Here is a 24,411-nt window from a genome sequence, read left to right as displayed (position 1 = left end):
CAGACACACCCTGTCTGTTCTACAAGACCTGTGGCTACGTAGTTCAAGATATTCAGTGCCTCCTGGGTTCTGGCTTTTATCTCTGAGGTGTAGTAATCACGATAGTTTGGACTCAGAAATTAAGCCCAGAAACCTCACTAAGTCTTTATGTAGAATGATACCCCACATATGTAAGTCAGGTAAATTAAAAATACAATGCAAATGGTTCAAATGTGCGCGCACACACACACACACACACACACACACACACACACACACACAATTATCTGCAGAAAACTGAAAACCTGTCTTTGCAACCCACTCCTCTAACCTCTATACTGTAAACTCCAACTGATGAATTGCTGTTGCAACACTGGAGGAGAAACAGAAAACAGTAAAATTGTCCAGAAATAAGGAGCACTATGCAGGACTATTTACTGTAGGTGTGATATTGTCTATGGTTATGGCAAAGAGAATACCCCAACACTGCCCTGAGGGACACAATTCCTCTGCTCAAAACAACCCAACAGCATGTCACCAACTCAGGACCTACAAACTACTTAGATAGGAAAGACCACATGGTCATGAAGATGTGGCAACAAAAGCCATATTAATGGAGTTGTGTGAGAATATTTTGTCCAAGTAGTATCATACACCATACTGATACAAAGGATATGCCAAGACAGTAAGAGTTACAGGTGTTTATGGGAAATTTTCCACATGGATTCCATACTTTTGTAGAACAAGTAGAATGTTTGATAGGTTCCAGGAACACTTGCCATTACCTTTCCTTGCTCTTCTTAAGTAGATGTCAAGCCTTGGCTCCCACGAGTCCAAAGGCAGTGAGGTTGTAGGCTTTTGGGTGGCGTTTGAACCACCAAAGAGCTGCATATTGTTCTGGACTGCTGAACAGCACTCATCAGTCCATCAAGGTACATGTCTCCCAAGATGGACTGAAGACTTGGGGATGTAAAATTCAGCAGCATGATGGAACACTTGTGTGATGTGGTCCACCCATTCCTGGATGCTGCTGCAGTGTTCAAACACAGCCAGATACCTGAACAGCATCCAGTTTGCCCTGCTGACCATCCAGCATTCAGAAGATGGGTCCACAGTGGGAATTGGTTGTTGGAATGAAGATCATCAGCTGCTTCCCTGCTGCCATGAGTTTGCAAAGGCTGGAGAGGAGAGGCTGATAGCTGAGGAGAACTCGGTAGCAATCGAGAAATTAGTGGGACTGCTTGTGTTCAGGTTCAACACCTGTGGCAAGTATAGTTAAAGTCTCATTATACATCATGGGCACTAAAATCACTCAGTAGGAAAAATGAGCAGGAGGAGTTGTGCAATAAGCCCAGTGAGAGCCTCAGTGTCTATCGTGCTCTGTGGAAGTAAGTACAGGGAGCAGACAGTGATGATCTGACCCATACGAACTACAACGGCTAATGCTTGTAGGCCCGTAACCTAGGAGACAGCAGATGAATGGTTATTGCTCAAAAAGACAGAACCCCTCCCTTGTCCCTTTCCCCAGTCAGGTCATCCTCCCACACAGAACAAGGGCATCAGTGACTTTAAAATGTGTTTACCATAAACACATGCACAGAGGTTTGTGCCTGTGCCAGGTTTGACATCTCAGTTACATGAATCCTGAACCTATTAATGTTCCACTGTAATATGGGAGCCATCTCTCTTGGGGTTGTACTTTCATCCTGTCTTTCTGCTAGTGAGAGGAGCCCATAATAGGTGGAGGCTCACTCTTGTGGGGAGATGGCTGCACCAGTCTGACTGGCATCAAGGTCCATTAGATCTACAGAAGAATCATGAGAGATGTCAGGGAGGATGATGTGACATCATTGGGCTGATTACTTCTTGACTCCATCAGTGGTGGATGTTTCTCCTTTGATTTTTTGGCATGAGTAGGCTTTGGAGCCACAACTGTGGCAGTGGCAGTGCAGGATGGTGACCAGACTGAACCTCTTGAGGAGCAGCGAGCTCTGCAATGTCAGCTACCACGTCCTTGTCTGATGGTCTGGGAGTAAGTGTTGGCTTTGAAGTAACTACAGCAGCACAAGTACAGTGACAAAAACAGGTACTAGTGCTGACACTAGCAACCTCTATTTGTGTAGCAGCATCAATTTACTGAACCACTGTTTAACAATCAAAGCAAAAGAGGTAGCGAACGTGGGGGCTTGCATGATCTTGTAAATCATTTTGGCCTCACCATGTGGGATCCATTTTGTAGTTTTGATATCCAGTATTGACCATTCAAGGAAGACACAGCAGTCCCTTCTCTAGACAGGGTCAGCCTTAATGCAATTCACACATTTTGTAGGAGATGAACATATGACTCCTTCATGGACAGCCTTACCACAATTACCGCAGGTGGCTTCTCCTTTACATGCAGGAGTGGTGTCGCCAAAGCACTGGCATTGAAAACAGCACATTGGGTTGGGGACATAGGGCGACATGGTAAGGTTTGTTGATTTGAGGAAAGGGACCAAACAGTGTGGTCATCACTCCCATCAGATTAGGGAAGGAAGTTGGCCATGCCCTTTCAAAGGAATCATCCTGGCATTTGCCTGAAGCGATTTAGGAAAATAATGGAAAACTTAAGTAAGGATGGCTGGATGAGGGTTTAAACCATCATCGTCCTGTATGCGAGTCCAGTGTGCTAACCGCTGCACCACCTCGCTTGTTGCCACATGATAAAGTGAAGAAAACTTGCCTTAATATGTTCTGGGAGTTTTGTGCTATTAAAAGTGAAGATGAGCATATCAGATTTAATCAAACTGCCTTCCACCCATTTCATAATATTTTGCACATCTACAATGCCTTTTTGGGCCCACTTAACTTCCAGTTCAGTCCACCAGATTCCTGAATGTCACAACACCCTTACTGTTGTTTAATGTGGTATGGAGCAGTCTCAATAGCTTATTCCCTGTGGCTTTTGGCCTTCTGTAGGATTGTCACTTGTTGGGAACTTGAGATTTCCACCAACAGTGTCCCATTTTGCAACCACTTAACAGATTTTAATGTACCTGCAATCCTCTCTAAGCCCCTTTGAACATAAGAAAGTGAGACATTTGCCAAAGCTTCGCCTTCCCTTTTAACCAATAAAAACAGTTTCTCACGAACAGCGTATATTCTGTTAGTATAAAAACCAGAATTCTGAAAGAGTTGTGGGTTCGGAGAACTGGCTACACAAGTCCTTTTGTCAGATTGGGTGTTGGTACCTTCTAGTCGCCCACACTTCCCACTGGGAGGAGGAAGTGGAAATTTTCAAGGATCCATCTCAGTCTTACAAGCAGCTAGGGAAATAGAAGTCCACCTAGACAGAGTCCCACATACCTAGGTAGGCTTTATACACCTGAGGTGTGGCAGGTTCCCCAGAGGTTGCCAGATAATGGCTGTTTCACCTCAACATCCACACATCTCATCAGTGTGCAGCTCACCTTGACATTGATGGTTTATTTTATAGAGATTTTTACCACCCTCGTGATCTGGCTGAGCAAGCCAAGACTGACAAACAACATGCCAACACTGTGCCACACAGTGCTTGCTGAAGCATACCCAGTGTTTATAGTGACAGTGGACTGGCGACATTTACCAGTCTCCAGCTCAAGAACCCGAGGGTCTCCAGGCCTTTATCCAGCAAATGAATGCTGAGTCGCTCAGGGTAACTTTTGTCAATGCAGCTGAGTGACATCTTCAACAACCCCTTATATTTCAATCATTTTCAAGGTACAGATGCAACAGGAGAAAGCAGTGAAAGGAAATTTAAAACCTCAGCATGCAGAGCATATGCTGAAAGATAAAACACACACACACACACACACACACACACACACACACACACACACACTAGTGTCACCCACAATTTAAGATGGGTAATGTCAGAAGTTACTGATGGTAGATATAAATAACAAACAAATGAGGCACTCTGCCCCTCTACTGTTTGATCAGGGAGAAAGCACAATTCCATGCAGTATTTGTGCTAAAACCTCCATGTCTATTTATATAGCCACTCGTTAATTTAATCTCAACTACTTCCTTAATAACTGGGACAGCATGCTAGAATCTGTGATAGGATAATTTTGCAATAGCAGTTTTGTTCCGTTGCTGTAAGTGTGTTTGACACATTCAGTATGTTCTCCATGGTCATGACAGTCTGGCAAGACTACGACATGCCACAACAGCAAAGGATATGGTAGACATTCTTGTTATGCAAACCAAGATCATCCTTTATGGATCTTAATCTTGGATGGTTATCGAAAAATGCATTTCATTTCATGTTTTCACAGAATACAAACAATCCTGTCATAAATGCTACTTGCATTTGACAAAAATGCAACAGATTTTGGTGCCTCCACATTATTATCTTCATTCATTTGATATATGATAGGTCAATAGAGCAATGCATGTCTGATCTGTCTTTCAAAACAACCATCTCTATGCAAAGTGGCATCATTGTGAGCTAACTGAGCTGAGTAACTTTCACAGTGTGCGATGATGTGAGCCCAATGAACCAAGATATGAAGTGCCCCTTCACACTGACCTGCATAGAGGCAACTATCAGCCTGAGGATACAAATCACTGTGAGCTGGCTTTCTATAAATGTCATGTCCCAAAGTACCATCAACCTCCCTCCTCGACAGCTCATCACAGATGGGAAGGCAACCATTCTTTTTCACCTCAGTCGTGAAGCAAATATTCAATCCATCTGAATTCAAGTGTTCTAAAGAGCATTTAAATTCAGGCCTCCATGAAGCCAAACAACAAAAGCATCATCTACATATCTGAACAAATACACAGGTTTCAATGCAGCTGACTGCAGTGCTCATTTCTTGAAGTCTCTCATGAACAGATTGACAATAATAGGTAACAAAGGTCTTCCCATCACAACTTAAGAGATTTGTTTTACCTTTTAGCATATACTCTGCATCCTGAGGTTTCCAATTTCTTGCACAGTGCTCTATTATGTTGGAGCCTCAAAATTTAGGGTGCATATCTGTTGGAATATTGGGAGTTGTCGAAGCCATTACCTGACTATGTTCCCCTAAGTTATTTGACCATTTTATACGCTGGGAGAAATTTGGATTTCACAGTGTATAGGGTGTCTTGGCCCTGGGTCCAGATCATGGAGACATCAACAATGAACAGGAACCAGACATCCAGTTTCGTGTTTCGAGATTCTAGGTATCAAAATTCGATTTTCTGCCTTTCATGAAGAGTTGCCTTAACCATTAGGTCAACTAAAACTTAAGCTGTCACTTGTTTTCAATCTACTACTTATGAACAAACATATATGGTTTGGCATTCCAATGATGGAGGACAGACTTCGCTTGCTTCAATGGAAATTTATAGATTGAATTAAGTTCACCAATGCTGAATCAAGTCAATGGTGATGTACTCAATGAAGATGCAATTATGTCAAATATCACTGATGTAATGTTCAGAAACCAGTGAGAATGAAAGTTCGAGACATGTTAGGATAACATAATGGTTACAGCAATCAGTCAGGGAAAGCAAGAAATCAGCTTGAAATCTTTCTGACAAATTTTCATCTCTGTAGTGCATTGTGAGACCCTGCTGTTTTCAGTTGAGAATGAACTGACAAATTGTGATTTGATGCTGCATCAGCTGTAGAATGTTTCAGAACAAATGAAAATTTGTGCTGGACTGAGACTCCAACCCAGATTTCCCTTGTCACAAATGTTCACCCTACCACTCTGGCTACCCGAGCATGTCTCCAGGAAGAAAGACAATAACTAGAGAAAACAGTGTCTCATCCAGCGTGTCTATCACAGTAACACAGTACAAGCACAAGGGAGTTAAGACACCATGACAAATGGAGATTTGACCTGCTCCTAGAGGTATGCTCGGACAGCCAATGTGGTTAAGCGGACCATTTGCAACATGTGGGAAATCCAGTTTTGTGACCCAGTGTGGCACAAATTTTCACTTGTTCTGAAATATTCTACAGGTTGTGTGGAACCATAACCACAGCTATAAAGCTCATTCTAAATTTTCATCATTCACAACACTTATTATACTGTCATCTCTCACAACACTCATTACACTAGAGTTCCACATGTCTGAGGCTTTCTTCACCGATATTATTGTGCCTTAACAGTTCTTCTGCTCATCACATATTTTCATTTCATATCAATACAGTTAATATCATGAAGATACACTGATGTGTGATGTAACAAAGAAATGTTATGTTACAATGTTAGATTGATTAGCTTGCACAGTCATGAAATGTATTCATAGATGTAAATATGAACCAATTCTATGTGTATAATAAAATCATGACAATGAAAATTTGTGGCAGACCAGGACCCAAACCCATATTTCACACTTTAGAAGAATGGTTGCCTTAATGGCATCGGCTATCCAATGGTCAGACCCACACTCCTGTAACTCATTTTCCACATGTTGTAGCTGTACTCTCATACCCCATTAATGTGATTTCTGTACAGGGGAGACATTTTATTTGTAAGTCACACACGCATGTCCAAAGGAACAGGCATAAGGGTGATTACAGCTCCTATGAATGATATGAAATTTATTTGCAGTTGTGAATATTAATCACTCTATGTATGGAAGTTTGGATGTGGCCATGAGTCACGTTCAGATACCCAACACAGTTAAGGCAACCACTCATATAAATCGGGAAATTCAGGTTAGAGTTCCAGTCCGGAACAAATTTTCATTGTCATCATTCCCTTATAATCCTGGAAGTGGTTCATACTTGCAACTGTGAGTAGATTTCATGTTTTTCATAGAAGCTGTAGTCACTGCAGCGCCTGTTCCTTGAGACATGCATGCCCTACTGAAGGAACATCGCATTATACTTCTTGACAAAACAGGCACTGCAATTTCATATTCGTAGCTAGTACAGTGACAATATGCACATTGAGGGTTTAAATGTTTAAAGGTTATGGTTTTCTGTTCACCAGTAGAGGAATTCTTCCTGCATACCAAAGTTGACAGTGATGCTATTTAGCTACCGAAATGCTGTAAGAACATCTGAAGACAGTCCTAAGCTAAAACTTCCACAGAACCACATGCCTGGCCCTGACTGTAGGGTAGCACTGTCCAGTCCATCACAATTTATTTTGTAGCAAATCAGGATTTGAGAAAGAAAAGAATAATCCACCCTCAATTTTAGTGTATATCAATGTAAATCAACATACATTTTTGAGAATTACCAGACGTTACCATTCTCATGTCCATATGCTATTTTGTAGCAACTTGGGATCTGTGATTTAGTTACTGTAGCACATATTTTAACAAACATATTATGTTATACCTAGTTTTCCATTTCACGAGGAGTGTATGCTGTCTACATTTAACCCAAATTAACACTATTTTTGAATTTGTTAGTGACTATAACCTTAAAATGTTTCAGGAAATAAGTAATTTTTAATATAGATTTTTCTGTTGCCTTAATAGAAATTTTCTTTTGTGTACTAACTGCTTCACTTTTTAAAGGGAATTAGCAGCAATTTTAGCTCAACTGTTAAAAGATAATCAGCATGCTTAGTTTAAAGATACTCATTCACTGTCCTGTAAAACATTGTACAAACCACAATGCAGCCCCACCGTGAATGCTGTCCTTGAACACGGGATGAGATAGTTCATGTCTGTAAGCATCTGGAAACCACCCTGAATATTCTCAAATGATTGGCAGTTGCTGTAAATCAGTGTGTTAGAATAGCTCCAGTGAGTCAGGTCTAAAGGTACCAAAAGTACCTCAAATACTACCCTCTTCTCTGTAAGTAGTACCAGATTTGTCAAGTACCGGATCTGTCACTTGCACACTTTCTGGTAAATGGCATGTCAATGGCAGATCTAGAGTGACCTGTGAATGGCTGACAGAAAACAACCAGGGCTCAAGTTGTTGTACTGATACTCTAACCAACAAGTTTGAGCTATTTTCTTTCACTGAAACTAAAGCTGGGCCAGTGTAAATCCTTCATCTGTTGGGAAACCTGCTTCATCCTGTGTGAAGAGGAGGCAAACACAGAAGGGTAAAGGCCTATTAATCATCTGTAGTTCCAATGTATGATGAACGGTACATGGCAGCAAGGAACAGGAAGAAACACCAGGTGCGTTCAGTGCATAAGTCTGGGAGTCCTATTCAGTATGTTGAAGAGGCTATTCTAGCAGCCACTGAAGGAACAGGATGCAACCAGCTGCAGATTGTGGTGCACATTGGAAGAAATGATGCCTACTGTCTGGGCTTCGAGATCATACTTTGATCATTCCAGCGACTAGCAAAGAAAGTTGGAAAGACCAATCTTGCACACAGAGTTTCAATGAAGTTTACAATTTGCAACATTATTCACAGAGCTGATCATGGCCCCCTGATTCTGAGTCAAATGAAAGAACCAGAGATTTTAAAGGTTCTGTGACAAGCTTGGTTGCATCTTCCTGGACTTGTGCCATAGGATTGAGAACTATAGCGTTCGTCTAAATGGGTTAGCTGTGCACTAGATAGACACGAAGCCCACGCCTACTACAGTAGTACAAGTTTATATGCCAACTACCTCTGCAGATGATGAAATTGATGAAATGTATGATGAGATAAAAGAAATTATTCAGTTACTGAAGGGGGACGAAAATTTAATAGTCATGGGTGACTGGAATTCAAGAGTAGGAAAAGGGAGAGAAGGAAACATAGTAGGTGAACATGGATTGGGGGTAAGAAATGAAAGAGGAAGCCATCTGGTAAAATTTTGCACAGAGCATAACTTAATCATAGCTAACACTTGGTTCAAGAATCATAAAAGAAGGTGGTATACATGGAAAAATCCCGAAGACACTAAAAGGTATCAGATAGATTATATAAGAGTAAGACAGAGATTTAGGAACCAGGTTTTAAATTGTAAGACATTTCCAGGGGCAGATGTGGACTCTGACCACAATCTATTGGTTATGAACTGTAGATTAAAACTGAAGAAATTGCAAAAAGGTGGGAATTTAAGGAGATGGGACCTGGATAAACTGACTAAACCAGAGGTTGTACAGAGTTTCAGGGAGAGTGTAAGAGAACAATTGACAGCAATGGGGGAAAGAAGTACAGTAGAAGAAGAATAGGTAGCTTTGAGGGATGAAGTAGTGAAGGCAGCAGAGGATCAAGTAGGTAAAAAGACGAGGGCTAGTAGAACTCCTTGGGTAACAGAAGAAATATTGAATTTAATTGATGAAAGGAGAAAATATAAAAATGCAGTAAATGAAGCAGGCAAAAAGGAATACAAATGTCTCAAAAATGAGATCAACAGGAAGTGCAAAATGGCCAAGCAGGGATGGCTAGAGGACAAATTTAAGGATGTAGAGGCTTATCTCACTAGGGGTAAGACAAATACTGCCTACAGGAAAATTAAAGAGACCTTTGGAGAAAAGAGAACTACTTGTATGAATATCAAGAGCTCAGATGGAAACCCATTTCTATGCAAAGAAGGGAAAGCAGAAAGGTGGAAGGAGTATATAGAGGGTCTATACAAGGGCGATGTACTTGAGGACAATATTATGTAAATGGGAGAGAATGTAGATGAAGATGAAATGGGAGATATGGTACGGCGTGAAGAGTTTGACAGAGCACTGAAAGACCTACATCGAAACAAGGCCTCGGGAGTAGACAACATTCCATTAGAACTGCTGACTGCCTTGGGAGAGCCAGTCCTGACAAAACTCTACCATCTGGTGAGCAAGATTTATGAGACAGGCGAAATACCCTCAGACTTCAAGAAGAATATAATAATTCCAATCCCAAAGAAAGCAGGTGTTGACAGATGTGAAAATTACCGAACAATCAGCTCAATAAGCCACAGCTGCAAAATACTAACGTGAATACTTTACAGACAAATAGAAAAACTAGTACAAGCCAACCTTGGGGAAGATCAGTTGGGATTCCGTAGAAATGTTGGAACACGTGATACAATACTGACCTTACGACTTATCTTAGAAGAAAGATTAAGGAAAGGCAAACCTACGTTTCTAGCATTTGTAGACTTAGAGAAAGCTTTTGACAATGTTGACTGGAATACTCTCTTTCAAATTCTAAAGATGGCAGGGGTAAAATACAGGGAGCGAAAGGCTATTTACAATTTGTACAGGAAGCAGATGGCAGTTATAAGATGAGGGACATGAAAGGGAAGCAGTGGTTGGGAAGGGAGTGAGACAGAGTTGTAGCCTCTTCCCGATGTTATTCAATCTGTATATTGAGCAAGCAGTAAAGGAAACAAAATAAAAATTCAGATAGGTATTAAAACCCATGGAGAAGAAATAAAAACATTGAGGTTTGCCGATGACATTGTAATTCTATCAGAGACAGCAAAGGACTTGGAAGAGCAGTTGGATGGAATGGACAGTGTCTTGAAAGGAGGGTACAAGATGAACATCAAGAAAAGCAAAACAAGGATAATGGAATGTAGTCGAATTGAGTCAGGTGATGCTGAGGGAATTAGATTAGGAAATGAGACACTTAGTTTTGCTATTTGGGGAGCAAAATAACTGATGATGGTCGAAGTAGAGAGGATATAAAATGTTGACTGGCAATGGCAAGAAAAGCGTTTCTGAAGAAGAGAAATTTGTTAACATCGAGTATAGATTTAAGTGTCAGGAAGTCGTTTATGAAAGTATTCGTATGGAGTGTAGCCATGTATGGAAGTGAAACATGGATGATAAATAGTTTGGACAGGAAGAGAATAGAAGTTTTCTAAGTGGTGCTACAGAAGAATGCTGAAGATTAGATGGGTAGAACACATAACTAATGAGGAGGTATTGAATAGAATTGGGGAGGAGTTTGTGGCACAACTTGACGAGAAGGGACCGGTTGGTAGGACATGTTCTGAGGCATCAAGGGATCACAAATTTAGCATTGGGGGGCAGTGTGGAGGGTAAAAATCATAGAGGGAGACCAAGAGGTGAACACAGTAAGCAGATTCAGAAGGATGTAGGTTGCAGTAGGTACTGGGAGATGAAGAAACGAGCACAGGATAGGGTAGCATGGAGAGCTGCATCAAACCAGTCTCAGGACTGAAGACCACAACAACAACAACAACAACAACAACAACAACAACAACATGCACTAGACATTGCTTTTCCCAAGCTTTTTGGAAGAGTTTGACATGGATGCATCAACAGTGGGGCACACCCTGAGGCAACATGTTTCAAGCAAATCTGGGCTATTTGACTACATTCAATCACAGCCAGTGGGCTGTACTCAGTCAATTTTGCCACATTAAGAATCAATCTGTTTGTTTTCTTTTGGATACTGTTATGTCTGGTGGGTGCATCAAAATAAGGAAGTAGTCACTTGAGTGTAAATAGTCAATCTCCTGGCACAGAGTAGTGTGGTGGTAAGTGAGGATAGAGGAGTTATCAAAAAGATGTCAACCTCCTAGCATTGCTGAAGTGCTCTGCCCCATGTCCACCTGATGTTGAGATTCTGTCAAGAAGAGCTCGTCAACAGTCTAGACTGAAAGTGCAGGTCCCACAACACATTTTGTGCATTTAAATTCCCCGCATACAGCTGAGAAATGGGAGAGGCAGCTACGGAATAAATTTAGGAGTGCCTGATTGTAAAGGGGCACTGAGAGCGAACAGACACAAGGCACTGGGATATTACAACCACTTCTGGGATGTTAGTGGTGAAAGAAAGAGGAGAGAAAAGGCACAGAAGGATCATCTCTTTTAGGCCTCTGCTTATGAAAATATGGAGTCTATAGCCCCTTGACACAAAGATACCACATTCTTAATACAAGCACAAAGATCCACACTCCAAGCACAGTTTGGACCCAGTTTTGCTCTCTGTAAAATGGGTACATTGTTAGCGAAGAGAATCATTTTAATTTCTCTCTGACATTTCTGAGTTGATACAGCAATGGTTGAGAAGTTGTTTTGAGACTTCCTGGCTTCCTGGGACTGATTTTGGTAACTGCACCATCTGTTTTTCTATAATCATCTGATTTAACTCCTGGCATCATTAGAGCATGGTAAGAGAGATCTTCAGTCTTTTGTTTGTCACTATTATCTGTGGGTTCTTTTTCAAAGGGAACTGTAGGGATTTCATTAGTTGGTGCACAATGTCAAATTGTTCTCAAACTGCTTACAGAGATAAACCTGTTGTGACATACACGGCAAGCACAAAAGAACTTTATACTTTCAAAAATTCATACAAATAATAAAGGAGAACTTAGCTTCAAACCTTAACTAGTTAATAGAGTATCTCTGGAACATTTTTTTTTAAAATAATTGGGAGCAATTATTTTATTGCAGACTGCCACTCATAGAGAGTGCTTGCATAGAAAATAGCAACTAAACCACAAAAAAAGTGAGTGTTTCTCCAGTTTAGCAAAACGGAAGTCAATAACTACTTATAACAAGAATTTCATGCACACTTCCACCAGGAGCCACCCAGCAGAGTCTCCATTTATACCTGGTAAAAACAGTTTGAGGAGAAAGGCTGCTGGTCTGCTGGTTGGCCCTAATCTTGAAACAGAATGTTGACAGCATTCAAATGAATCACAATGAAACTGATGCAGTGAGTAAGTTGTATGCTTTAGGTGCCAGAGCAACCATTTCCAAAAGCCTGCTAAACACTTGTGCATGAAACTGTACAGATTGCCTTTGGTGTAGACCCTCACTTCAGGAGATTACGCTGCATTATCTGACTTCTGAACTGAGACATTGGAAAGAATGTATAATGACAATACATCAAAGAAGATAATTTTTAGTGAATGCACAACTTTCATGCTACTGGTAGCACAATGTTGATTCCTGGGGAACACAAAACCATAATTACTCCAGTCAACAAACGACATTCACTCAAGATCAATATGTAGTGTGTAATTGTGATAAAATTCATGGATTCTCCTTTTTTGTGGAGAAAACTGTCACAGGTATTTGGTACCTTGATATGTTTTCTTTGTGGCTTCTGCCTCAATTGGAAGGTGACTCCAACAACTTCATCTTGCAACAAGATGGTGCAGCACTTCACTTCCACTTGACTGTACAGGAACACCTAAACACACATCTGCGAGCCATCGGCTGTGCAAGTGCTGATGAGATTGTATAGTACAGATGGTCATCATGATCACCATATTTAATCCCTTGATATTTTTTTATGGGGTCATGTGAAAGAAAGTGTTTGTCCTTCCACTGCCATAATCCTTGCGATAGCTACAGAAGTGAATCGCACTATGAAGTCCCTGTAAAATTAAAAAAAAGAAAAGGGGGGGGGGGGAAATCTTCCAGAGATATCTCATTAGCGGAATAATGTTTAAAGTGAATAAGTTATCTTGTTTGTTTGTATGAAATTTAGGAAAAAAAGAACGTAAAGTTCTTTCCTGCACGCCTTGCACATTTGCCTGAAACCTTTTTGATGACTTGAAGAAGACTAACAGTACAATTATACACTGATGATCCAAAACATGATGACCAACTTCTTAATAGCATGTTGGTCCACCAATGAAACACAAAATGGTAAAAACATTGTGTAACAGATTTCTCTAATGGTGATAAGTTTCTCAAGCATTCTGGCATTAAAAGTCTGCACACAGATCACGCAATTCCCATAAATTATGGGCTTTGTAGGTGCGAAGCTGGTACTCAACAGTGTCCCAGCTGTATTTCACATTTTTTATATGAAGCAAATTTGGTGGACAAGACATCAGTGTGAGTTTACTATGATACTCCTCAAATGATTGTATCACAATCCTGGCCTTGTGATATGGACAGTTATCCCGCTAGAAGATGCTATCACCACAGAGGAAGGTGTGAAACTTCGAGGGATGCATGTGGTTTGCTACAATGTCCATGTACTTGACATTGCTTTTGACTACTGTCACTAGATTCTGTGCAAGCACAGGTATATACTTCCACCACAGCGTAACACTTCCCCCATCAGCCTGTGTCCAGGGTGCTGTGCACCATTCTGGGCATCCATTTGTCTAGATAATGGCATATCTGGACACTACTTTGAACCTGCAAGGACAAGAAACATGATTCATTTACCTGAGCAACACAGTTCCCTTGTTTGGCATTCAATCATGATGATCCAATGCCCACTGTGATCATAATTGAAAATGTTATTGGATAAACATGGGAACAACACAGGATTTCTGCTCAGACCACCACGTTCAACAATGTGTGCTGAATTGTTTGCTCTAAAACACTTGTCGCTGCATCAGCAATGTTTTCTGTCTTCAGATCTGCTACAGATCACTGCCTATCCTGCTTCACAGTGTGTGTAAGCCTCCAACCTCCACACTGTGTAATGTCAAAAAGTTTGTCACCTACTAATGGTTACATCATCCTTCAAGTACTTTCCGTAGACGTTCACAACAGCAGCATGTGAACAGCCAACTAAGCTTTACCATACATGAGATGCACATTCCCAGGCACTGGGCCATAACAATCTACCCACTGTCGAAGTCAGTTATGCAAGTAGATCTCCCCATTTGGGAGTTGTATCAGCACTACATGATTTTCCTTTACTTACGCTCAGCTTATATACTTTTTTTACCACATCATGTGCCCACAACACGACCAGGCACCATTCAGTCAAGCAGTGTGTAGTGGCCATAATGTTTTGGTTCACCAACGTGAGTCCGCATTGGTATGTGCACTCACAGGTAAGAATATTAATGGTGGCTCCAGCTTGTGAAGTCTGTATAGAAGAAACCATTTTCAAGGACACTGATTCAGGTTCTGATGCAAACAATTATAGCAATATGTTATGGTTATTATCAAGAAATGCAGAACTACTACACGTCAGAATATGATGTTCATCAACACTAGTCTCCTGGATCTTCTTTTCCTCCATAAAAGTTGCATAGTCTCAATTGCCAAATGTTCACAGTGTTCACGTCAAATGTTGATGCTGAACATGCAGTTAAATCTCCACATGATAGCTGGTGTAGTCCGAGCAGATTGTATGCCTTTTGAAAGCTGTGTGATATTCTCGTTAGTGTTAATGTTTGGAACAATGCATTAGGTTTGGATGTATGACTTTAAGGTAAAGTTAATAAACTGTCCTCATGTTCAGGTAATGACAAAGCAAATGAAAGTTAATATAAACCTTGCAGTCTTCCCAAACTCATAATTTGTTCTTTTCATAATTTTCTTCACATTTGTTACTTCTACCCATTGTAGTGGGACGCAAAATTGAAGCGTCACCCATCCACCAGTGTCAGCCGAGTTTGCAGGTGAATATAAGTTTAATTTAGTGTTTTGTTTATGTATTTTGTAATATTTGTAATGTTTGTGAATTATCTACAGTTTTGTATTTATTTTTATGTTTCATGTACAGAGAGAGTGGCGCAACGAACGGAGACAGCATCTTCACTGCCGGGGCCAGAGAGAAAATTTTTGGCCACTATACGTCGCGGGTTGACAGCCAAAGAGCAACAGAAGATCCTGAAACCGAATTGTTGCGTTGTGCTTCTAAAAACTGAAAAAATAAGAATTTGTAATGTTTCTACAACAATGACGTCATAGAAAGTTTAATCATGTTGTAAATGTTCAGTCCTATCTTGTCAAGGCTCATGTTCATGTCTATATGTAGTATATATGAAGATAATAAACTAGTGTATACTACAAAAGTTTAAATACGTGTTCTGGAATTTATTTATGAAGAATTATATCAAGGAAGGAGTATTACTGATTTATTTGACAAGATTATTAATTTTTGACAATGTTCATGATTTATTTGACAAGATTATTAATTTTTGACAATGTTCATCACGAGTTTGAGTCTTAAAAGTTTATTCAATGAGGTTTTAATATACCAGATAACTTGCATTAATATAATTTCTGAGAAGAAACAAACGACATCTAAATTGAGAAAATTTTGCGCAAACCAATTGGACTGAGTGACGTAATTCTGTGCATACAACTCAAATGATGATATTTTAATTACAGTTTCGTTCAAGAACCATTCAGAGACAACTTTAAAAAGAATTTAAATAATTTTGAAGTGTTTTGTAACTGATGTAGGTGATGAAGTCTGCACATGGTCATATGTCAAAAGAAAATCATTTCTACAAAACTTACACTACACCATTACCAGCCTCCTTTAAGTCCTTCAAGGCTGCAATAATTAAATAACTTCAAAAAACAACAACATTGCTAGAATGGAGGGTGGAAGTTAGATCTGCATACAACTCAAATGATGATTTTTTAATTACAGTTTCGTTCAAGAACCATTCAGAGACAACTTTAAAAAGAATTTAAATAATTTTGAAGTGTTTTGTAACTGATGTAGGTGATGAAGTCTGCACATGGTCATATGTCAAAAGAAAATCATTTCTACAAAACTTACACTACACCATTACCAGCCTCCTTTAAGTCCTTCAAGGCTGCAATAATTAAATAACTTCAAAAAACAACAACATTGCTAGAATGGAGGGTGGAAGTTAGATCTGCTTTGATAATTCTCTATGCAGTCCAACATCACAAGTTTTGATGGAAAATATCTGTTTTCACAAACTGGACTCACATTCGAGAGGATGACTGTTCAATCCCATGTCCAGCCATCCTGATTTAGGTTTTTGCCTGATTTCCCTAAGTGGCTCCAGGCAAATGCTGGGATGGTTCCTTTGAAAGGGCACGGCCGACTTCCTTCCCGCTCCTTCCCTAATCCAATGAGACCGATGACCGCGCTGTTTGGTCTCTTCCCACAACCCCCCCCTCCCCCCCCCCCATCTGACTATCCACAAAAAGCATCCCATTTTTCTGTAGTTTAACAAACTGTGTAGTTCCTGCTACTCATGACAGGGCTTTATGTAAACCACTGACACCTCCTAAAGTGGTCCTTCCTCTCTTCACAATGTGAAACACATTCTAAGGAAGAGTGACGAGTCTTGCTACTATCAGGCAGTTTGTATTTGGCAGAGGTTCACAATGGCTTATCTGAAGCACTATTCTTTTACTGAGTGCTCTTAGCTTTATGGACTGAGGATCAGCTTGTATTAAAGACCTGCTATGCCAATAGGAAACTGGCTCTGCCCTGCTTACGTAAGCAAGTTTCACACAAGTGTGATGGACTAGGTGCCACAGAGGTTGCCAACAGGTTCATTTCAACAGCCACCCAGCCCATCACCATGCTGAAGTAAGTAGGGCAGAGCCAGTTTGGTATTGCCCTAGCAGGTCTTTAATACAAGCTGATCCTCAGTCCAAAAAGCTAAGAGCACTCATTAAAAGAAGAGTGCTTCAGATAACCCACTGTGAACAGACTGCCTGATAGTAGCAAGACAGAACTCTGAACCGTTTCAGATCTTAAAAGCAAATCTCCACTCCTGAGAAACACGATGTTCCACAGCTCTGTATGGTTGCCACTAAAGCAATGCCAAAGCTTACATGTAGGCCCATCTCACACAGAGTAAGATTTGCTGTATGTTTACTTGCTGGCTCACACAGTGGCTCCTTATCAGGCTCCATCATCTGCTAGGTGGCCACCATACATTATCTGTGCACTTGTCCATTATAGCTCAGGAACTATTTTCCTTGTAAACTATTTGTGCTGACCAATCAGAAACCCTGTTTGGCATCTAACATCATAGACTACAAGGTGTGAACTCTCAAAGAAACCAGTCAACACTCCAGAGGAGATGGAAAGTCATGCACTTATCAGATGATCTACAATCTCTCTCAAACTATTTTAGAGACACTATTACGTAACAAACTGATTCTTGCATATCTCTTAACTTCATTCATTTGCTTCTTGATGAACTGCTTATCTTTTCACTAAATAGTCATCGATGTGTGAGTCGTTCAGATTAAGCAAACTCCTGCAAGAAATTTGGAAAGTTTTCAATGGAAATAAGGGTCACTATGAATTTGCATTTGATGTATGATAGGCCACATATTGTTGCGCATGAAATGTAGCTAACATATTGAATTAGCCTCTAGACTTTGAAGGATATCACTATCACTAATCCTGAAAAAAGTGCTCTATTGTGATCCCGTGCACCAGTAAAAAAGCCAGATTGAAATGTTCATGACATCCCTCATCACTCATACATGGTTACAGATGTCTAAACAAGATTTTGGCAAATGATATAGCACGTAAAGAGGACAGTATTTTGCCATATGATTAATATTTCTATCAAAACACTCAAGCAGATTTTTTCAAAGAACTAATGTAATTTTTAAGTGTCATCGATAGTTGGTTAAACACGAATTGCTGTTGCAACAATATAAATGAAGAAATTATATGTTTGGTTTTATATTGAGAATGTTTTTTTTTCATAAGGTATTGACCTTTCTTGTCCTTAGTTGTTACTTTAATACTACACTGTTTCAAGTTCCTGGTTAAGTTTCAACTGCATATGAATATTAGTGAGATAAATGTTTGTCAAGCCTGCTGTGTTTTGGCAAAAGAAGCAGATTTTGACATACCAACAAGAAAAGTTATGTTTTACTCAAAACTAAGCAATAGTAACATTTCTCTGGATAAAAAAAAAAGAGTGAGAAGCCTGGGGTAAATAAATAGCTACTTCTGTTAAAATTCTGACATAATACCCCAATGTATTTTCAATAGTGACTGATTAGTACTGAATCTGATTTAAAGATATTATTTCTGTGTCTCAGTTATTTGAGAAATATGAAAACAATTAATATATTATCACTTTTAGTTCCAATCCCTATAAATATTCTCAAGATTGGTGATAGTTGTTCCAGCATAATGGAAAGCACTGGCATGAAGATGAAGAATGCAAGAGCAGACAAGGCTGTGAGATGACATCAGACAATAGCCCGCTGACTAGGACCACGCCACAACATGAGCACCCTCTATATGAAGAGAGTACAAGTGCCGTTCCTGCCAGCCTTAGGGGGAGTAGAAGACTGACACTAGTAGAAACCACACCTTAGGAGAGAGCCTCTATGATAGCCATTATCAGTGATCCACAAACTGTGTGACAAACTTGCATGAACATTGTATATAGCAAAGGAATACTGATTGTTTGCACGTTGCCCATCGCTTGTGACATGCTCTTGTACCAAACTTAAGTACTGTCAATCTACTTTAGTGTAATAAGACCCATTAATGTGACTTGCTTGAACTGTTGTATAGCTATCTGAGAAAGCACCATCCTTTAGGCACTCTAAGTGTCAAGTGGGCTGGACCCCACAATAGTGATATCCTTTGTTGTTTAAAGACTAATTGAATGTCAGCCACACTTCACACTTCATATGCAACATGCACCAAAAGCAAATTCATTGTGACCACTATTTGCACTTAAAAACTTCCAAATTTCTTCCAGTAGTTTATTTAATCTTTAAGTATCGAATAACTATGATTATTTAAAAAAATGACAGGAAGTTCATGATGAAGCTGACAAATGAAGCTATGAGATGTATGAGAACGAAATTTCTTTCAGCAAATAATTTCTTTACAAGTGTCACAAAAACTGCAGATTGGCCCATTTGTTCACCTTGCCATTCATCCAGTCAGTGAGCCTGCTTGTGTCTCTGCTAAATCTTACACCATGTGAAAGCCTGGACATGCGAGCTAGCTGTGTGCAATCCTTGCAAGTGAACAGTAAATCACACCACCTAGCAAATTTACAGAAAACCTTATCCCATGTAAGATGGGCTTTATGGAAGACTAACGATTCTCACCAGTACACTGCACTGCTTGGAAATACCAAGTTGTCAAAACCTTATCCTGCTAAGAGTGTGTGATTTACCTAGCATGCTTTCCACTTTAAACTATATTGGAGGCATGTGGATCTTATCACGTATGGAGATACAGTAAAAAATAAACCTCCAACTTCTACAAGAATCTTGATACATATGTGAAAACTTACTTTAGTGTTAGTTATATTAACTCCTAAATCTAGTTCTGGATCCTCTTTGACGCAGCCACTGAACACTGAGACTACTACTGGACCTTCGAGAACCTGGAAAATGGAAAGTAGTGTTAATTGTAGCTATAAACAAATAGTGTTAGAGACTGAATTTAAAGTAAGTGTGGGCAGGAGATACTTCTCATGGAGAAAAATTCAAAGCATGATTTGGGCATTATTATGGGAAAATTCTGTATCTTCATTGGTGAGCAGCCTATTTCTTCATCCAAAATGTTTCCGAACATTTACACTATGCTCACATAGAACAAGAAAGCTTGTGGAGACAAGAAGTCGAGAGTGTTTAATTATCTCATTACATAAATTTTCCAGATTTGAATCATTCATGTGTAATAAATGAAACAAATCCTATCAGATTTTGGAAACATGTTACAGAATGTGAAAAAAATGATGCAAGGTCATGTGACAGTCTAAAACAATCTGATGCCACATTAGAACAAAGATTACTGAAGCTAATGAGCCACATTGGTTACACCTTGTGTGACAACTTATAAAAACTATGCAAATATGCTATTTCAGGCCTCAGTTACATTAAAAAATTATTTTGGTACAACCTGAAAACACGAAATTTTAGAAATGGATACCATGCTTGAATGTGCTACCATAACCTTACATGCAATGGTGTAGAGCAGGAATATAAATTATCCACAGATATTTTAATCAATAAATGTCTGTATGCTTGTCTGTTGGACATGAAAAATATTTGAAATTACCTGAAAGGTGTGATTGCAAACAAGTTATAAACATAAATGTTTATCTTTTTTGTGATGTTTGTAGACATAAGATATTTATTTGGCAGCTTATTGCTGTCAAAACCTGATGTTTGTTCAATAGTTGAAAGTAGGCTGAAGCAGAATATTAGCTTAAAGAAAAGACAGGTCGGGATCAAACCAGAATACAAAAAGAAGAATTCTGCTTATAGGCAGTAGTCATGGGAGGGGTGTGGGCCAGCAGCTTCAGGACAAATTAGGTGCAGGGTACCAGGTCACAAGTTTTGTGAAACCAAGTGCTAGCCTTGGCCAGGAGATAGAAAACTTAGGTCAGCTATGCAGGGACCTTGAGAAGGAAGATCAGGTAATTATAGTTGAGGGAGCAGGAAACAGCCTGGCTATGAATCCAAGATACAGTATTAGGAGTGACCTGGATAAAATAGGAGCACAAACTGAGTACACAAATGTCGGGTTTGTGGAGGTCTTCCAGCACCATCATCAGCCCTGGGTAAACACTGCTGTAAGGCATGTTAACACTGAGCTGAACAGGATGCTCCAGACACCTGCAAAATCTCACATAAGTGTTGTTCCAGTAAATGCTATTGGTAGGTGTGGATACACTACACATGGCCCGCACCTGAATAGGATGGGGAAAAGTAAGTTAGCTTCTTTATTAGCAGAAACTGTAAGGTGTCCACAGTCACACAAGGGGTTGATCCCTGTGGTTAATGGGTCCAGGTAGACAGGGGTTTTAGGTTAAAGCCAAAGTCCAGACAGATGACAATCAAGATAAACAGAATAAAAGAAACCGCACGTACAGTTAATAGGGGTAAAGCTGAGGGCAGTATCAACTACTTCATCAAAATATCAGGGGAATAAAAAATAAAGTAGATGAGCTATTAGTGTGTTTAGATGATCTCCAAAATATGAATGAGATTGATATACTCTGTCTGTCTGAACACCATGTAACTGTGGGCATGGATAGTGTCAGTGTAAGTGGGTATAATTTAGCATCTTACACAAGTAGATCTAGGATGGATAAAGGAGGAGTTGCCATTTTCATAAAACAAAGGTATAAATGCAAAACTGTAGAAGTAAGCAAATTTTGTATTGATTAGCACTTTGAGGTTTGTGCATGTGAACTTCAACTAGATAATGTAGTATTGATATTAGCAACAGTGTATAGGTCCCCATTAGGAGACTGGGAGCTGTTCATAAAAAAGTTTGACTCCCTATTATGCTGTCTGTCAGACAAAAAGAAGAAGTTATTAATCTGTGCTGATTTCAATGTATATTTCCTAAGTAATTCTGATAGAAAAAGTTAACTAGAAGTGTTATTAACAACATATAACTTGAAATCAGTGATCAATTCCCCTACACGTATAGCTCAGGACAGCAGCACAGTAATAGATAATGTATTTATACAGAAAGAGGATGTAAAACAAACACGTACTTTGTCTGTGGTAAATGGATTGTCAGACCATGATGCACAACTGATTAACTTACAAAACCTAACAGGGTGTACAGTTAGGAAACCATTAAGTAAAAGTGTGAGGTCGCTCAACCCGGTATCTGTACAGAACTTCAGAGAAAGCTTAAGAAATGTTAATTGGGGACATGTATATAATGAGCCAAATGCTAGTGATAAGTGCAACATACCTCTTGATAAATTTATATCCCTCTTTTAACATTGTTTCCCAAAGAAAATTACTAATTGTAACACCACACATTTTTCAAAGAAACCTTGGTTTAGTACAGGTATTAAAGTGTCTTCAGAATGAAAAAGAAACCTGTATGAGACAAGAAGAACTAGTAAAGATCCAGAAGTAGTTTCACACTATAAAAATTATTATAACATTATAAAAGTTGTAAGAAAATCAAGAAATATGTATGTTAGAGAAGAAATTAACAACTCTGGCAAAAAATAAAATCAATATGGAATGTTGTTAGAAGGGAGACAGGAAAAGTAACCACTGGGGTAGGTTGTATTACTGTTAAAGAGAACGAGACCATCCTAACCAACAGTACACAAGTAGCTAATATATTTAACAACCATTTCTTAAGTGTAGGAGAAAAAATTTGCGAGAACAGTTGAAAAGAAAAAGCTAGGCAGTACACAGAAGAGTCTGTTTTGAAAAAATTTAGTCAGATTAAGTTTCACCTAACAACCTCTTGTGAAAGAAGTAAAATTACACTACTGGCCATTAAAATTTCTACACCACAAAGATGACATGCTACAGATATGAAATTTAACCAACAGGAGAAAGGTGCTGTGATATGAAAATGATTAGCTTTTCAGAGCATTCACACAAGGTTGGCGTCTGTGGTGACACCTACAACATGCTGACTTGAGGAAAGTATCCAACCGATTTCTCATACACAAACAGTAGTTGACTGGCGTTGCCTGGTGAAACATCGTGATGCCTCATATAAGGAGGAGAAATGCGTATCATCATGTTTCCAACTTTGATAAAGGTCGGATTGTAGCCTATCGCGATTGCGGTTTATCGTATCACGACATTGCTGCTCGCATTGGTTGACATTCAATGACTGTTAGCAGAATATGGAATCGGTGGGTTCAGGAGGGTAATAAGGAATGCCATGCTGGATCCCAACAGCTTCGTATCATTAGCAGTCAAGATGATAGGCATATCTTATCTGCATGGCTGTAACGGATCGTGCAGCCACGTCTCGATACCTGAGACAACAGATGGGGACGTTTGCAAGACAACAACCACCTGCATGAACAGTTTGATGATGTTTGCAGCAGCATGGACTATCAGCTCAGAGACCATGGCTGCGGTTACCCTTGATGCTGCATCACAGATAGGAGGGCCTGCGATGATGTACTCAATGACGAACCTGGGTGCACAAATGGCAAAACGTCATTTTTTTGGATGAATCCAGGTTCTGTTTACAGCATCATGATGGTTGCATCCATGATTGGCGACATTGCAGTGAACACAACTTTGGAAGCTTGTATTCGTCATCGCCACACTGGCGTATCACCCAGCATGATAGTATGGGGTGCCACTGGTTACACATCTCGGTCACCTCTTGTTCACATTGAACAGTGGACGTTACATTTCAGATGTGTTACGACCCGTGGCTCTACCCTTCATTCGATCCCTGCGAAATCCTACATTTCAGCAGGATAATGCACGACCGCATGTTGCAGGTCCTGTATGGGTCTTTCTGGATACAGAAAATGTTTGACTGCTGCCCTGGCCAGCACATTCTCCAGATCTCTCACCAACTGAAAACGTCTGGTCAATGGTGACCGAGCAACTGGCTCATCACAATACGTCAGTCACTGCTCTTGATGAACTGCGGAATCGTGTTGAAGCTGCATGGGCAGCTGTACCTGTGCCCCATCCAAGCTCTGTTTGACTCAATGCCCAGGCATATCAAGGCCGTTATTACGGCGAGAGGTGGTTGTTCTGGGTACTGATTTCTCAGGATCTATGCATTCAAACTGCATGAAAATGTAATCAAATGTGAGTTCTAGTATAATATATGTGTCCAATGAGTACCCGTTTATCATCTGCATTTCTTCTTGGTGTAGCAATTTTAATGGCCACTGGTGTATTAAATCTCTGAAAAATAAATGTTCTGTTGGAGTAGATGACATCTCTAATAAGATATTAAATCAATGTGGAGCAATTACAGCTGATTTTCTGAGTCACATATGTAATGCATCACTAACTATAGGTATTTTCCCAGACAGGTTAAAATATGTCATTGTCAGGCCTCTCTACAAAAAGGGAGACACCACAGATGTCAATAATTATCACCCAGTATCCTTGCTTACAGCATTCTCAAAAATCTTTGAGAAAGCAATGTAC

The 24,411-nt window shown here is 39.8% G+C and overlaps 1 protein-coding gene across 6 annotated transcripts in view; it reads right to left on the bottom strand.

Moving 5' to 3' along the window:
- LOC126212877 (uncharacterized) overlaps positions 1-24,411 on the bottom strand; it is a 262,978-nt gene that overhangs the window by 70,283 nt on the left and 168,284 nt on the right. For all 6 annotated transcript variants that reach the window (XM_049940372.1, XM_049940375.1, XM_049940377.1 and 3 more), the window contains one exon: positions 19,800-19,892. In XM_049940372.1, coding sequence (XP_049796329.1) covers positions 19,800-19,892 — 93 coding nt within the window. The remainder of the gene's footprint in view (positions 1-19,799; positions 19,893-24,411) is intronic.

Source organism: Schistocerca nitens, chromosome 11 (assembly GCF_023898315.1).
Source record: "Schistocerca nitens isolate TAMUIC-IGC-003100 chromosome 11, iqSchNite1.1, whole genome shotgun sequence".
NCBI classification, from domain to species: domain Eukaryota; kingdom Metazoa; phylum Arthropoda; class Insecta; order Orthoptera; family Acrididae; genus Schistocerca; species Schistocerca nitens.
Note: the sequence above shows the minus strand (reverse complement) of the source record. Positions and strands in the feature narration are given on the sequence as shown.